Source organism: Syngnathoides biaculeatus, chromosome 20, assembly GCF_019802595.1.
Source record: "Syngnathoides biaculeatus isolate LvHL_M chromosome 20, ASM1980259v1, whole genome shotgun sequence".
NCBI lineage: Eukaryota > Metazoa > Chordata > Actinopteri > Syngnathiformes > Syngnathidae > Syngnathoides > Syngnathoides biaculeatus.
The window spans coordinates 6,560,155-6,575,875 of NC_084659.1; the positions used below are offsets into that span (position 1 = coordinate 6,560,155).

The 15,721-nt window shown below is 47.6% G+C and overlaps 1 protein-coding gene across 6 annotated transcripts in view; it reads left to right on the forward strand.

Annotated features, from left to right (window-relative positions):
• Positions 1 to 4,905: 4,905 nt before the first annotated feature.
• LOC133493336 (atrophin-1) overlaps positions 4,906 to 15,721 on the forward strand; it is a 33,451-nt gene continuing 22,635 nt past the window's right edge. For 5 of the 6 annotated variants that reach the window (XM_061806615.1, XM_061806617.1, XM_061806618.1 and 2 more), the window contains exons 1-2: positions 9,443 to 9,734; positions 12,567 to 12,632. In XM_061806615.1, coding sequence (XP_061662599.1) covers positions 9,633 to 9,734; positions 12,567 to 12,632 — 168 coding nt within the window. In that variant the 5' untranslated portion in view covers positions 9,443 to 9,632. Of the gene's footprint in view, positions 5,048 to 7,437; positions 7,473 to 9,442; positions 9,735 to 12,566; positions 12,633 to 15,721 lie in introns of those variants that run through there. The other variant, XM_061806616.1, reaches the window with a different exon arrangement.

The window sequence follows — 15,721 nt, forward strand, 5'->3', positions numbered from 1 at the left end:
AGGCCTGCGGCGGGGCCCATGTGGTCTGAATGGTGGCGGTGACGTAAGATGTACGCGGTCTCGTGTTTTTTAGGGGGAGGTTGACAGTCTGGTTGGGGGGGGGGATGCAACCTTTTTTTTTTTTTTACTCGGGATAAAAGAATGTCGATTTAAGGCAGCGGTCAGCAAAGTCTGGCTCGGGGGCGACACGAGGCAAGTGCAGTTCTGTACTTGGTCCTCCTGAGATTTAAATTTTGAAGAGTTTGTTATTTTTATGTAGCTGGTTTTTACATTTTTTATTTCTTGTAGCTAGGCAAAATATAGGTTTGTATAAATGCATTATACTTGTTTCTAATATTTTTAGATAATGACTTTCATACCCAAAGTAACTAGTAGAAGAAGTCAAAAGTATATGGAAGTAGATTAGGTGCCACCAGGATTAAAACTTGAAATGTAAAGTGATCACATTTTAAATAGTTGCTCCAATTCGCTGTCTGCAATGCACCTTCTGCGCTACCAGGCAGACGAGCCAGCCAATCGCAGTGAGGCTTTCTTGGTCACGTGACGTCACATGCTCAGAAAGCGTCACTGGATTGGCTGGGCGTTCGGTTCTGACCTGAAGTAACCCTGCCCGGTGAATTTCAGACAGCGAATTGTAGCCGACAGAATTGTTAACATTGAAAAGTTATGCCGAAATCCAACAATTGAGAAGCTGATCACTTTACATGTCAAATTCAAACTAATCTACTTCTATAAAAGTATGGTTTACATTTAAAAACAAAAAAGGTTGATGAACATCAATCCATTTTCTTTGCTGCTTATCCTCACGAGGGTAGCGGGGAGCGCTGGAGCCTATCCTCAGCTGTCAATGGGCAGGAGGCAGGGTACACATCATCTTTCGTCCTAACTTGAAAATAAATTGAATGGTCTCTTTTTTTTTTTTTTTTTTTTTTTTCGAGTGAGTTGAGTACATCCCCCTACGACCCAACCCGGGACCAAAGCAGCAAAAAAAAAAAACCCCAATTGGAACTGGTTGCTAGCCAATCGCAGGGCACATAGAGACAATCACACCTAAGGGCAATTTAGAGTGTCTAATTTTGTGAGAGCAAAAGAGTGTCCGGGCCGGGATCGAACCTGGGTCCTTAGAACTGCGAGGCCTACGCCCAGCTGACCCACCGTCCACTGGTTTATGATTATTTTTTTTCATACCAGAGTACGGTTGCAAGAACTATTTCAAAGTGGAAGTGCGTTACCAAAAAAAAAAGACTTTTGGAAGCCTTTCCGTGCAGGGGTTGCCAATTCGCAACAGGTCAGATCGAAAATTTCTGAAAGGATCAAAATTTGATTTGGTCCAGAGAGAGTTCGAGTTGGACTTCAAAACACTCCCGCTTAGGCGCTTCGTTCTCAGCTTTCTTGCATTTGCGTGCATCGCAGTGGCCAAATGCTGCTTCGCCGTGTTTGCTTTGGACTCTGCAATTCATCATTGACTGGATTTTGTACGGCTCACATGGACGCATCCAGCGTTCCAGTTTTTGGAAGTCCTCTTGGCAGCTTTACTGTCGTTTGTTAATGTTGAAAGTTGGGGAAAATGACGATGAGTTATTATGTCATTTTAAGTGTGCTATTTTACGTTTGCATTTTTTTTTTTTTTTTTTTTTTTGAACCTCAAAATTTTAAAAACTTCAATTCATCCCGATAAAATAATTGGTAATTCCTATTTCCTAAGAGATTGTAAAATATACTTGTTTGTCTTTAATCATTTAACTGCGTATTTTATTCTGGAATTGATTAATTAATCAATGAAATTAACTGCGCATGAAATACATTTTTTTAAATAAGATGCTGACACACACTTAAGCCCCTCACGTACGTCTGTTGCTGTGGGCCCGACACGCATGCGATTGAAGTCCGCAGGATGTTTTTGTGTCACTTCCACGGCAAAAAAAAAAACAAAAAACAAAAACAACTTTCACCTCCGTCCGTCTGTTGGGCTCGCAGTCTTTCTAGTTTTTACATCATAAAATGCCTGCAAAGCAAAATGTTATCTTTTGAGGTTTTTAATAACTCACATGGGGACAACGTGGCGGATTTTGCTCAGGTCATTGTCGATTTAATCGGGATGAACCGCCCGCTGGATCGAGGGGACGTTGAAGTGAGGGTCGATTGGATCCACTTTGGACTCGCAACCGTCACAGGTTAGCCAGAAGCCGTTACCAATTCCCGGATCAGTTGGCGGTTTTCATTCGGGTCCTAATGGCGACTGGCGGCTCAGTACAACCCGACCGGTCCACTTGTGAGGCTGACACAGCGGCGGGTACCACAAGAGGGTAGTGTCGGACCCGGAATGATGTGCAAAGGCCAACACGACCGGAATCACTGATGTGGCCAACAATTTTGGCAGCCATGACCGAAATGATATATTTCATGCAGAAATCTACTTATTATTAGTATTATTATTATTATTATTATCCAAATGCACGGGTTTGCAAAAACAGAACTCTTTGGAAAGCGCATTATTATTATTTTTACAAATAAAGTGTCCAATCATTCATGTTTTCGCTTTGCTGGATGCATCCCGTTACTTGTTGATCAGGAAGACCCAAGTTATGATTTTACTTGAATTCTTGCATTAGTCCCCGAAACTTGAACAAGTCTGCATTAAAGCGCGCATCCCAATATTTGTAGATTTGGATGTTATGTTAAGTATTTCCTTGCAGTCCTGAGAAAAATGTATTTTCTCTGCAATTTGAAAGCACTTTGTGATGCAGGACACATCCCACTATTTATTGTTTCATATGTCAAATTTTCAAATTTGCGAGTCGATGAAACTTGAAAGAGTCCGCATTAAAGCCCTTTGTAAATCCTGGATGCAACACATAATTTCTCGGCCGAGATTTACATTTATTTACTTGGACTTTTTTTTTTTTTTTTTTTTAAGGGAAAACATATTTGTCAACAGAACCTCGAGACAGTCTGCATTAAAGCCCAGCCGGACGGTCTCTTGTGGTTTGGATTTGATTACGCTGCAACTTTTCGAGTGTAATTAAGATGGCTATAATTCTGAAAGTCATTTCATGGGGTGCATTGTTGCAAGAGTCTAACATTAGCCAGCGCGACTTTGGGCGGCGTTCAGAGGTCTGACTTTCCTCGTTTCGCCGTTGCAGTGGGGGGGAAAAAAGGCCTCGCTGTCGTTTTGTGCTCGTCGGAGCGAGGAAGCCAAGCGCGGCGTCACTGCGCGGCTCCCGATTGTATTTTCACACCGTTCCCAAGATTTAATGGACTGCTCCTGTGAGAATGTCGATGGCGTGCTCTCCCCTGGCATGGGGGCGGTTGCCCGACCCTTCATTGTTCAGGAGAAACTGCAAGTGGGGAGAGAAGAAAAGAGTGAAACTTTTGAGATGCCCGGCCACATGCGCCGTTCTCACTCGGCATAATGGAGCCCTTTTTTTCCACGGCTCTTGACCGACCCCCCCGGCCCACCCCCTCGCCGTTGCATGCTGGGAACGGGCAGCGGTCCTTCCGCGCACCGCTGCCTCGCATAATTGACTTTTTCCACTCTCGCACGTGGCCCTGACAGGAAGTCTCTCAGCATCGGGGCCGCCTCTCCTCTCCCCAATTTGTGGACGAGTGTAAACAGGAAGTGGTCCCTGCAGATGGACACTCGTCTTTGTCGCTAATCTCGTTAGCATCCCAAGCAACACCGTGTGCTAAAGATGCAGATAAGATTCAGTTGATGACGTGGCCCGCGAGTACCGGAGCACCTGATGGGGGGGGGGGGGGCGTAGGGGTGTGGGGGTCACCGCTCTTCTCCGCCTCCCCAATAGCCCACAAAAAAACGGTTAACCCCTCACATGTATTCAACACGGTGTTTTTATCGCCTGTTTGCAGTCCATTCCTTTCGACAAACAACAATGACGACGACAAAGTAAATCGGGCGGCCGAGGCGTGCGGTCCAGAAGGAGTAGCGCGATGTCCATTGAACTGAAGCAAAAATGTGGCAAATACTTTCATATCTGATCTGATTAAATTCTGTCATTGCTGTATTTAGTTATTTTTTTGGGGGGGGGATAAAATGTCTTAAAAATATATATACTATATACAAATTCTATTTGATTTTGTGTTGAGGTGGCTAGAAGAAATGAATGGCGTTTCCATTCATTTCAATGTCAAACTTGTATCTCAAGGCAGCATAGTATGGAAAAAAAAATGAAATTAACAATACATTGTCAAGCAATTACAGACGTGATGTTTAAAAAAAAAAAAAAAGGTATCTTTATCCCAGGGGCTTTCAAACTAGTGAGCGTGCCCCCTGGGGGGGAGCGCTGTTATGACGGGGTGCGCGCGGGGCTGCCATGAACACTTTTCATTATTCCGTGACACACGGCAAATGGTCCAGCCACTGAAATTAAATGAATGATATTAATTTTAGCTGAAAAATATAAGTGATCATTTTTGTTTATTCTTGGTGGCTTGATAGTATTTTTTTAATTGGGAAAAGTCACCGCTGCAATGATTATTGATTAGTGCAAGTGAAGCCTATCCGTATTTACAGAAAAATTGTGTGTGTAGGGCCTGAAAATAATTTCATCTCAGGGGGTTAAAAAAAAGTTTGGGAACCACCGCTTTGTCCAAACATACATTTTTTTTTTTTTTTTTTTTTTTTTGTTGCTGACAAGTTCTGTTTGCACTTTGTTGCTCTTGAGTGCCCCAAGTGGAGGAAGCGCTTCAAGCAAGTGGTGTTCTTAGATTATCCTTAAAAAAAATGTGAAAAAATTGGGAGGGGGTTAGCAAGCCCTGTCATCATGTATTTGTGTCTCATTTCCTGTCCTCAGGTTTGTGTTTACTCACCTTTTCATCCGTTTCCCGGATCACAAAAGTCGTCGTGCGGAGGCGATGACGGGCTGTCGGCCGAACTCCAAATTTGACGTTCCGCCACCAGAGGACGACAGTCGCCCGTCGCCGGGCGTCCCCGGCCTTCCTCCTCCCTCCCGACTAATCCCGGTTGCCCCGGCGACGGCTCAACCGAGCAGGTGACGCATTGACGGCGAGCAGATGGTTCCCCGCGGAGGTGAGCGCCGCGGCCGCCCCACAATGCGTCCATAATCATCATAAAGTCCGGCCCAACTCTTCTTCAGAGTATCAACACGCCACTTGATATTTACTCACTGCGCGCTTTGTGCCAAGCCTCATTCAGAGCCCCAGAAAAGTAGTTTTTGTGCGGCTGTAAAGAGCGTGACAGGTTATTTAAAGGGCCCGCTGATGAATAGAAAGTGTTGCATTCAGGGGCTTACTGTACTTTGCGCTGTTTAGGAGAAAAGAGATAAAGTCAAGATAAACAATCGGGCTCTCTTGCAGGTGTTTTTGGCCTCTAGCGTGACAAAAAAAAAAAAAGAAGCCACTTTTGGCCTCTCCGTACATTCTTTTTTTTTTTTCTTCCGACAAACTCGGGAATAATCGGGCAACAGTGCAGCCAGGTGCTGTGCAGAGATTCACTTTTTGTTTTTGTTTCAAGGCGCCGTGGTGCTAATATGGAGATCAGATACAAGCCTGCAGGACGTTTGGGAGTTTGCACCACAGACAGGCCGAAGGAAAAAAGTTTGATTTTTAGAACCTGGTGCTGGTGCCAGATTCTGACTGTTCACTTTTGCAGGATCACGGAATTGCAATTACAGCTCACAGATGTTTTATTTTGAATTTTTTTGATGAAATATCTTTATTCCAATGAATGTGCTCCATAAACAAAAGCGCCATTTTTCTTTCATTTCCTCCAAGTGATGTTATACGATCATCTCCCATTTCTCGACGGTGAGGCAATGCCGACAGGTGCTTAAAAAAAAAAAAAAAAAAAAAACTTTGATACATTTCAATGTTTAAAGTGTCTCAGCGAGGCTTAAAATTCAGCAAAAAAAAACTGCTGGATTTGAAACCGGTCTTAAGTGCAAATAATTTTGGGAACTGCTGAGCTAAATGCATGTAAAACACCGACAACGTCACAATCGCAGCTCGGGAGGAGTTCACGCTTTAACTATCCACACCTGGAACACACAACAGAGGTGGGAGGGTGCGGGGGGCTTGGGGGGGGGGGTCGGGCAGGCTCGCATTCATAGCCCGACTGCGATAAAGACACACAGTGAGGGACCATTCAAGAGCCCGCCGGCCATAATGGAGTCACTAATAGGTGGCCATTCAGCGAGGAAAGTGTTTTCTGGAGGGGGACAGAAAAGTTTTTTTTTTTGGGGGGGCGGGCGGACAATCACTTTGTCTGCTGTGTATAAGAAATTTATGCAGACCCCCCTCCCCTTTCCCTCACCCATACAAGTCCCCCAGCCTTGTCTTTTTTTTTTTTTTTAAAGTGCTGAATAGGCGACACGCATAGTTTGGAGTCGTCCTTTCATCCTAACTTGAAAATAAATTGAATGGTCTCTTTTTTTTCCGAGTGAGTTGAGTACATCCCCCTACGACCCAACCCGGGGAAAAAAAAAAAAAAAAAAAACAATCCCCAAAGCAAATGAACTACTCCATCTTCTTCTTTTGTCTTCCTTCCTGGAGACGGAAGGACCCGATAATTTTACTGATCAGCGGCGCTGATGTCGTTTTTCACGTTGTTGTAGTTTGAAGTCAACAACAAGAGTCGCTGTCTCAATTCAAATGTCACTTCCCGTGTTTTAATGTTTATTATTTTGCAGTCACCGAATGTCAATTCAGTTTCTTTCTGGGAAAAAAATAGCATCCATCCATCTAACCATTCATTTTCTGGGCCGCTTATCCTCACAGGGGTTCCAGGGGTGCTGGAGCCCAGCCCATCTATCTGAACGTAATAGCCCTAACCTAACCTAATAACCTGTCAAGACGCTACTTTCAGTTGATTTTGTTTTCATCATTTTGCATTTTGCATTCAGCGATTTAGCAGTGGTGCATTGAAAAACGTTACTTTACAAAACTGTTTGAGTCGAAAGCTACAACAGCAGATTTAATTTCTGTCCTGGTAGCTGCCACAGCTGCCGGCCGCTACAATTTAGGACCCCCCCCCCCATTCGGACGCCCCCTAGCGGGGGGTCCAGACCTCTCGGACGAGGTGACTAATCTTTAAAAGCTGGAACCATATTGAGATGGGCTGAAATAAACGGCGCCGGCGTATTGTGCAGCGCGTCAAAGGGCTCCGCTGACAGATTGATGAGATGAGGAAATAACGGAGCTGGGGGGGGGGGTCGGCAACCGGGTGCGGGCGTGCGCCCGCAGGAGCCGGGGCAGGTCAGCGCTCTGTGATTGTGCGGGCGGCAAAGGGCAGCGCCCGGTGTGGCGCGGCGTGAAAGCCTGCTAATGCTGCTTTCAGGCCTTTTGTACGCTCGCACACGTACGCGGCGATTTTGGCCTCTCTTAAGCCATAATTGCTCTTTGGCTATTTTTTATAAACACGTTTGATGTGCAGCACATATGCTTTTTTTTTTTGTTTTGCAGGCGATAACAAACAGCAAGTCCATTCTCCCTCAAAGGTCAGTTCCACATTTTGTTATGAGTATTATTCAGACAATTTCGAAAATTCTTTTCAGAATTTTTGTAATTTTGAATTCATTTTTAGTTTATTTTGCATTTCCTTCTATACGCTCTCAAATGTTACTTACTTTATTTTCATTGAAGGTAAAACAAATCCTTCCTTCACTGATATGTCAATCCCAATCCCATGTTTTGTTTAGTTTTTTTTTTTTTTTTTATTTATGTAATTGCAAAATGCCAAACTCTACCTTTGCGGAAGCCTCTGTTCCAAACGGGTTCATAATTCATTTATGTTTCACTTATTTGCAGCATAAACTATCCCGCGAGATGAGATTGTGACAAGGATTTTTCTTGGCAATTGTGTAGCCGCTGCATTACCCAAAATGCACTGCGGCGTCGACGCCGAGCACTTGTTACGCAAGCGGCTCTCGCTTCTTTATGCCGGGAAGTTAAATCAAAGATTTTTTTTTTTTTTTTTTAAATCAGTGTTTACAAATGTCCAGCAGAGGTGAGGCGCGCACAGCTTCGCGTGTGTAGTGAAAAGGGGCTTCGGGGGTGGTGTTTGGTGTGGTTGCTGCGGCAACCGGCCCCTCGCTGGTCCACAGGCGCAGTAATATGACACCGGTGTGCCATTTAAGTGGATTTTGGGGCTTTACACGTCACAAGATGAAGAAGCTCCACTTTGAGATGCACTCTCCATAATCAGCTCTGCACGCACACCCAGACGCCGGCGTGGAGCTCTGCTCCGATTTGTGCGCTCGATAGTCTGCCTTGTTTGCGCGCAGGCCCCCCCCCCCCCCCCCAACTATATGACCCTAATGTAATTAAGAGCAGGGACATTTGCGCTATTGTACCGCAGACGCAACCTGACCCCCCGGTTTTGTCTCATCGCCTTTCACCTCTGGCACGGGAAAAGCCTCGTTATATTCGCGGCAAAGCAAGCAAACAGACGCCGCGTTGTCCGCACCGAGGAACTTTTTTTTTGCCTTTGTTCGCGAACGGAATTCTGTCAAATGTGTGCGCGTGAAGCCGTCCGTATAAATGCCGTAAATGTTGGCAAAATCGCGACACGTCGTTGAATTGCGGCGTTACGGCACGTCGTATGTTGTGTCCCCTTACAGCGTACTGTTTGCCAACGTGCGTTTATGATTAATTCTTATAGTTTTCTGTACATTTTTTTTGCCAGTAAATTCTAGTGAATAATCCATCAGTTTGTTACGGCAGAATGACGGCACTTCACACTCGAGTGCGCCGCGTCACATTGTTTTGTTTTTTTTTTGTCACCTTCTGGTACGCTGGATCACCGTACAGTGCGCCGCCATCACGTTACGCCGCCGTACGCTCTGCCACGCCGTGTTACGTCGCGTTACAGCGTGTCACGCCGTCAGCGTCGCAATCTAGGCAGTGTTGCGTTACGCCGCCATATTGTGTGACATCGTCATGTTGTTTTATGCCATTTCGTGTTGCACTCGGCCACGTTATGCCAGATCATGTTGGACAAAGTTGTGTTAAGCCGCTTTATGTTATGTAACGCTACGTTTCAGCTCTGTTTCATTCCCATCTTTGTATTTGATTGCGCAGTGCTGGGGCCTATCCCGGCTGTCCACGAGGAAGAGGCGGGGTACACCCTGAACTGGTCGCCAGCCAATCGCGGGGCACATGGAGACAAACAGCAGCACTAACAATCACACTTAGGTGCAATTTCGAGTGTCCCATTAATGTTGTATGTTTTTTGGGAGGTGGGAGGAAAGCGGAGAAAAGCCACGCAGGCACGGGGAGAACGTGCAAACTCAACACAGGCACGGCCAGGATCGAACCCGGGACCTCAGACCTGTGAGGGCAACACTTTACCAGCTGATCCATATCTTTTTATATACTATACTAAAATGTGCATTATTGGATACCTTTTTTTGCTGGTCAGTGGTCCATCCGCAACGAGTCGGCAACTTTTTAAAGCTCCGTGCAACCCCGTTAAGATTACCCCCCCCCTCCCCCGCAAAGCAAAAGCATGAACATGCAAGGAAAGAGACGCCGGTAATAATTAACACGCGTGAGCTATTCCAGGAGGCTTCACCTCCCGCAGCGAAGGATATCAAGCACTCTGTCCGTGACTCAGCTGTCGTGAAGGTGGCGCATTTTGCGCCTTAGATGTGGACAGCATGTCTTCCGTGGCTTCCCGAAACGGAGACCTGAGGCGCCCGCCGAGGCTTCTGACCCGGCCGAGGCGTCCCCCCGGCACCTGGCCGCCCGAGACGCCCGGGGTGAGTCGTCGCCCAACTCTTTTTATCCAATGTCCGTGCACGATCTCAGTTGTCCTGGTCGTAATAATCTGCAAAAAATGGAGGGGAGGCAACGAAACTCTTCAGGTTGGTCCAGTTCCAGATTTTAGGTGTGGACTCTCTGTGGGAAAAATTCCTTTTGAGAACAACAACAACGTCCAAATTCTGGAAAGAGATCAATGCGAGTTGAAAAGGTGCTTTACTTTGAACTCTGGATAGGCCGGAACTGTTTCAAACGGCTTCAACTCCGCTTTTCTTCGTACCGCGGCGAGTATTGCTGACGTCAGTCTCCACCAGGAAACCAAGATGGACTCCAGGGCCAATCCTTTGATCGTGCGTGCGTGTTATTCACTCCAATTAATTGTCGCCAAATGTGAGGAGCTTGCGGGCGGCTAAACTTGCATGGATTAGCCAGTCAACAGCCAGCCGCTAACCCGAGCTCACAACAGCCCGAGTCGACGTTCCGTCTTTGACACCAACGTCACTCACCGGGGACCAGACTGGGCTTTTTAAAGCCACACACATTTCCAGTCAGAGATTTTGGAAGAGTGGAACCACCCCGAGTGGACCAAGTGGAATGAGTACCTCACATGCATATTTTGTGTTGGTATTTTATCGCAAAGTCCCAAAGTCAGCCAGTCAGGAGCCGTTTTGCCACCAAATGCAGGTGATCAAGCGGGAATGGATGAAAGTTGAAAACGTCTTCAAAAGGCAGAAGGAATCCTCCGTTGGCGTCGCGCTGAATGCGGGCCCACGCCGGGCGGGGAAGCCGTCGCTCAGATTTGTGTCCGGCCGTCCGCGCTGCCCCTCTGTGACACTAATGAATGTTAAGTAGGTTATCTGCTGGTGCGCCGCCGGTCCGGCTCATTGTCGGCTCGGCTTTTGTCGCCGCATCCCCCCTCGGCGCCCTCCTCGAAAGCGACGCCTCCGCCCGCCGAGTGTCATCGTATTATTGATCCCCGGGCCGGCAGATTTGAAAGCGAAAAGGAGCTCCGTTGCACCAGCATGGGGCTTTAGTGACTCCTGGAGCTCATTTCGGGGTCACGGGGTCCTTGCAGCCGCGCTGACCCAGACCCCGACGGGCACACAACGCAACACCCGTTGCTCGAACCTTTTTTTTTTTTTTTTTTTTTTTGGGGGGGAGGATCGGTCGGATGCTCGCATTCACGCTTAATTATAGCTGACCTCTCGCATGCTGAGGTGGTCAGCCTCCGCCTTTTGTGCCGTGGAGGTCCTCCCTGTTGTGTGCTTTTAAAAAAATACAAATAAAAAAATGGCGACTGTGTCGTTGTCTTGACGCTGCAGGCAGAAGTGCCCCAATTCTGCCCGTGTGACATCGGAAAGTGGAACTGTATTCGCAGTGTGTCGTCACTTTTAGAATTTTGTTTGCCATCACATTGTAAAAGTCTCAAGCATGAAAACCCCGGTGGGGGGGGGGGGGAGCGCTGACTCGGCGCTTTTTCTTCAAGCGGCTGCTAATCAAACTCCAATGAAATGCCTATTAATACCCCCCCCCCCCCCCCCACAAGCGGCGGGCTGCAGGTGAATTAATAAAACATCCCCAAGTGGAAAGCGAGGCTCCCCCGAGGAGGCCGAGCAGATGGCGACGGGAGTCAAAGACAAGCCGGCACTTTGGCGAGGAGCCGCAAATTGGTAATTCGATCGGGCCTCCTGCTCGACGCGGATCCCGGCACAGGAAGTACCTGCGGGGAAAGAAACGGCTGCCCGTCCGTCGCCCGCTGGAAAATCCCATCGTCTTTATGTCATCGGCTTGAAGCGACCGAGGGAGCGAAGGCAGAACCGGGGACCAGGACGCCATTTATCAGATCGTACTACGAATGTTATCTTGTTTATTTTTTTCTATTCCTATCGCCATTTTCGTTCTCTTAGTTATTATTTTTGTGTTTTTAAACGCGCAAATGGAGCAAAAATTGCTGAGCAGAAATTGTACTTTTTCAAGACTGTATTTACTTTCCTCTTATGTTTGTACTCTTTAATTACTATTAAAAAATTACATTTGCTTTGTATCGATTTCATTGTATTTTATTTGTTAATTTTCTCAAATTTATTCCAAATACTTTTAAAGTTTGTTTCTGGTATTTTGCTTTCTGTTCATCATGAACTACAAAATTATGACTATATGTATTTGCTTTTGACAAGCCGTCCCTGCAATCTAAAGTAAAATGTCCGACCTCCACCAATGCTCACTTATATTGACCCTGTTATAATTATAATAATTCTAAGTCATCGCATCAATCAATGCAAATAAAATGTAGATTTAGCACATCAAAATGAAGCTATTAACTATTCCAGCATCATATTTTAACATTTTCTTCTCGGTACGGTTCAGTTGTTTTTAACTTTAAAGTCGAGGACAAACCATTTGCGTTCAGTCTCAACGCTGCCCCCTGGGTGGCGCCGCCGACCCTCGCGTACCCCGCTCTGCTCCGAGGCCGCAGCCCGTAAAAGAACCCCAGTGTGGGGCGAGTCCGCCTTTCCAGAAGACGGATGAGCTCTGGCCGCGACTCCGCGCCAGGGGTTCAAGCGGCGGACCCCCCCCCCCCCCCCGCCCCCCGGCCGGGCCGCGAGACCTCCGAACCGTCCCGCCGAGTTAAAAAGTCGAAGGGGCAGATGGAGCGAAGTGGTCTGTTGCGTGGGAGAGCAGACTCCATCAGGTGGTGGCGCTAATCAATTACGAGAGGAAAGAGGAGGGCGGTGGGGGGGGGGGGGGGGTCGTCCTTCATCACTGTACTCGTCTTCTGCTGCTACTTTTAATTAAAACCATGGACGTGTCTGTTTTTCTGCACGTTACAGAGGCCGCTCTTTGTGTCTTTTGTCAGCAAGGCCGTCTTGTGGGAAAGGCCCGTCTCCCGCCGGACTGTGAGTCATCCGACACGCGCACGACGACACACGTGCATTTGCACCAGTACGGCAGCGCCTCAGAATACGAGTGACCCATCTTGTACATTTTACCGATTATCAGCAGGTTTTTTTTTGTGTGTGTGCAAGAGGTGCAAAAAAAAAAAAAAAACTCCAAACAAGCAGCAGCTCGACAGATTTTGAACAATTCAAGTGGTTTTTTTTGCCACTTTAATGTACACAGAAGGAAAAAAAACATTACAAGAAGAGAATTACATGTTCTGTATTTAAAACAACGTTAACCTTAATGCTAACAAACAATGCGAAACACCATTGACAAGCTAACAAAACTAGCATCAATTGTTTTCAAATTTAAGCCCCCTCAACACATACATGAAAATATTCAAAACTGTCTGACCCTGCACTGATTATTGTACAGGTGTGGCTTTGGCTGCCCTCAGTAAAAGGCCATGCCAAAATCGTGCAGTCACACCCGTGGAATAAGTACAATTAATTTCACCAGGAATGGCTTTTTTTTTTTTTTTGCCAGTCCACGAGAGATTCTGAGGATTCTTCATCAAGTCCCCCAAAGTCGATTTAGTCGCCAAGGAAACAAAAGCAATTAAAGCCGCAAACTGGTAAAATTTTGCCGGGTGGATGCTCGCGTTTGATCGGCGCGTCCGCGAGCCCTCCCGCTCGTCCCTCTTGTGTTGCAAAGTGTGCGTGTGTGAGCCGGTTGCCGCGGCGACGGGAGGCTTCCCGTCTCGGCCTCCGGCTAAACAAACAAGTCGACGGCCTACGCCCGCCGCTCGTGGCCGCCAGAGTGGAATAAATTGGTGTCTTTAAACCGGCCCGGCGCTTTTGTCACCCGGGGCCACGCGTCAGAATGCACAGGTGCCCAAACAGGCGGCGAAAGTGCCGCTCGGCCGTCTTGCGGGCAGGCAGAAGCGAATCCTCATCACCTCGGACCTCCTTTGACAGTTCAGAAAAAGTCCACCTGAAGTTCCAGCAACTTTTAGTTCTTGGTACTGATGCAGTAGTTCCTGGACCTTAAATCGTACTATTAATGTTATCATGATGATTATTGGAAGTATGACCTTGTGGATTTCACTCGTGAACGAGCCTTGAAAGAAAAATGTGTTCATTTAACTCTAAAGGTGGAACAGTGGGTCAGTTGTTGAAGCCTCACAGTTGTGAGGTCCCGGGTTCAATCCCGGCCCCGCCTGTGTTGAGTTTGCATGTTCTCCCCGCGCCTGCGTGGGTTATTCTCCGGGTGGGCACTCTCGTTTCCTCCCAGATCCCAAAAACGTGCAACATAAATTGGACACACGAAATTGCCCTGCGATTGGCTGGCAACCGGTTCAGGGTGTACCGGGCCTCCTGCCCGTTGGCACTCCGTGACCCTTGTGAGGATGAGCGGCAAAGAAAATGGATGGATGCTCCTCTAGATGTCAATTTTTTTTTCCCCCGTCACAATTAATTTTGGAATTGAGAGTGCAAATCCAAATTCTGCCCTTTCCTGTTTTAATGCACCCCAGAAATGAATCAAAGCCTAACGTGCGACCGCGTCCTGTTTTTGTGTTCGCGCGGGGCAGGCGGGGGTCTCGCGAAGGTCTCCCGCAAAGCGAGCTCATTGTCCCGGGCCGCAAAGTCCCAAATTTCTGCCGCTCCGGAGGCTAAGCCGCACGCGAGGCCCGTCTTCTGACTCGGGGCCCGTAATCACATTTGCCTCCCGGCCACAATGCGGCCCAGTGTGCCCCCCCCCCCCCCCCCCCCCGAAGAGGCCCCCTAACCTTGGGCCGGCCCCCGAGCCTGCAGCAAAGCTAATTACGCCGCCCAGAAACACAAATCTCCCTGATTTGGAAAGTCACTTTTTTTGGGCTTAACCTTGTTAGGACCCAAACCCGCTTTCTTGTCAAGACGTCTGTTTGTGGACATAAACGCGCTTGTGTCCTCGCCGGCTAATGAAGTGCATCTGCATCAGGAGACGAGGGGGCGGACCGAGCGCCGCGGACGGGCTTCCGGCGTCGCCGCGCTGGCGCGGGACGGCCCCGGATGACGCGAGCGCGTGGGTCGCCGGACCGCCGGGAGCTCGCCACGTTTCCCGGGCGACGGGATCCGACGGGAGCGTGTCGTGGCCGAGGTCGTCCCTTTGATGACGCTTTGAGATCCGTGTGGAGGCGTCCCCCCCCCCCCCCCCCGTCGTTTTCCGAGTCATTTTGATAACCCGTTTCATTTGTCATCTATAAAAGGTGAAAATACAAAAATCATAACGATCTCATTCTGAATTAAGCCGTTGTCAAATGACAAATTTCTTGTATGTAACACTGAATCCACAGTCACAATATTAGTTATCCGTTTGGGTGTGTGACATGGCGACACCTGCCCCCCTTTTTGACTGTCCTGAGGGGGCACGGCTGGGGGGGTGCTGCGTATTTTTCTTCAACCTCGCTCGTGTATATCGCAAGAATGCAAATCTTTAAAGCTGCGCATCTGAGAGGAGGAGATTTCCAAGCTGATCCTCCCTGTTTGAGGCCCAGACAGTGTGCCCCCCACCCGCACCCCCTCACCCCCGCACCCCTCTTCCACATCCATCCCGCCATCACTCTCGCCCGTGTTTGCTCGAATGATGTGCTAAAAGGTTGAGGCTGCTCGGCTAAATCCAAGTCAAACACAAGGACATTTATTTTTTATTTGCCGTGAAAAGGTCACCGCGGCTGCTCGCTCACCTTTTTGGGGCGCCCCCTTCTTGAATGTGGGGCTCCAGATGCCCCTGCAGTAGCTGCGCTGGCCACACGGCCGCGCCAGAGATGCCCGGCGTCCTTTCGACTCGCTCAGCCCAGCACACGAAGGGAGGAATATTCTGTGGTATTTCTTACACGTTTAGCGTGGCAAAAAAAAAGAAAAAATTAATACAATAAACTAATTAGTAAATAATAAAAAATAGTTAGTGGCTGCATAAATAAAAACTGCAGTACAGGTACATATGGTTCAAACAATTTGTATATATATATATATATATATATATATATATTTATGTATATAGTTACTGGACTAGTTAATAGCTATGTATATATATATATATATATAAAAACCCTATAATTCTTTGC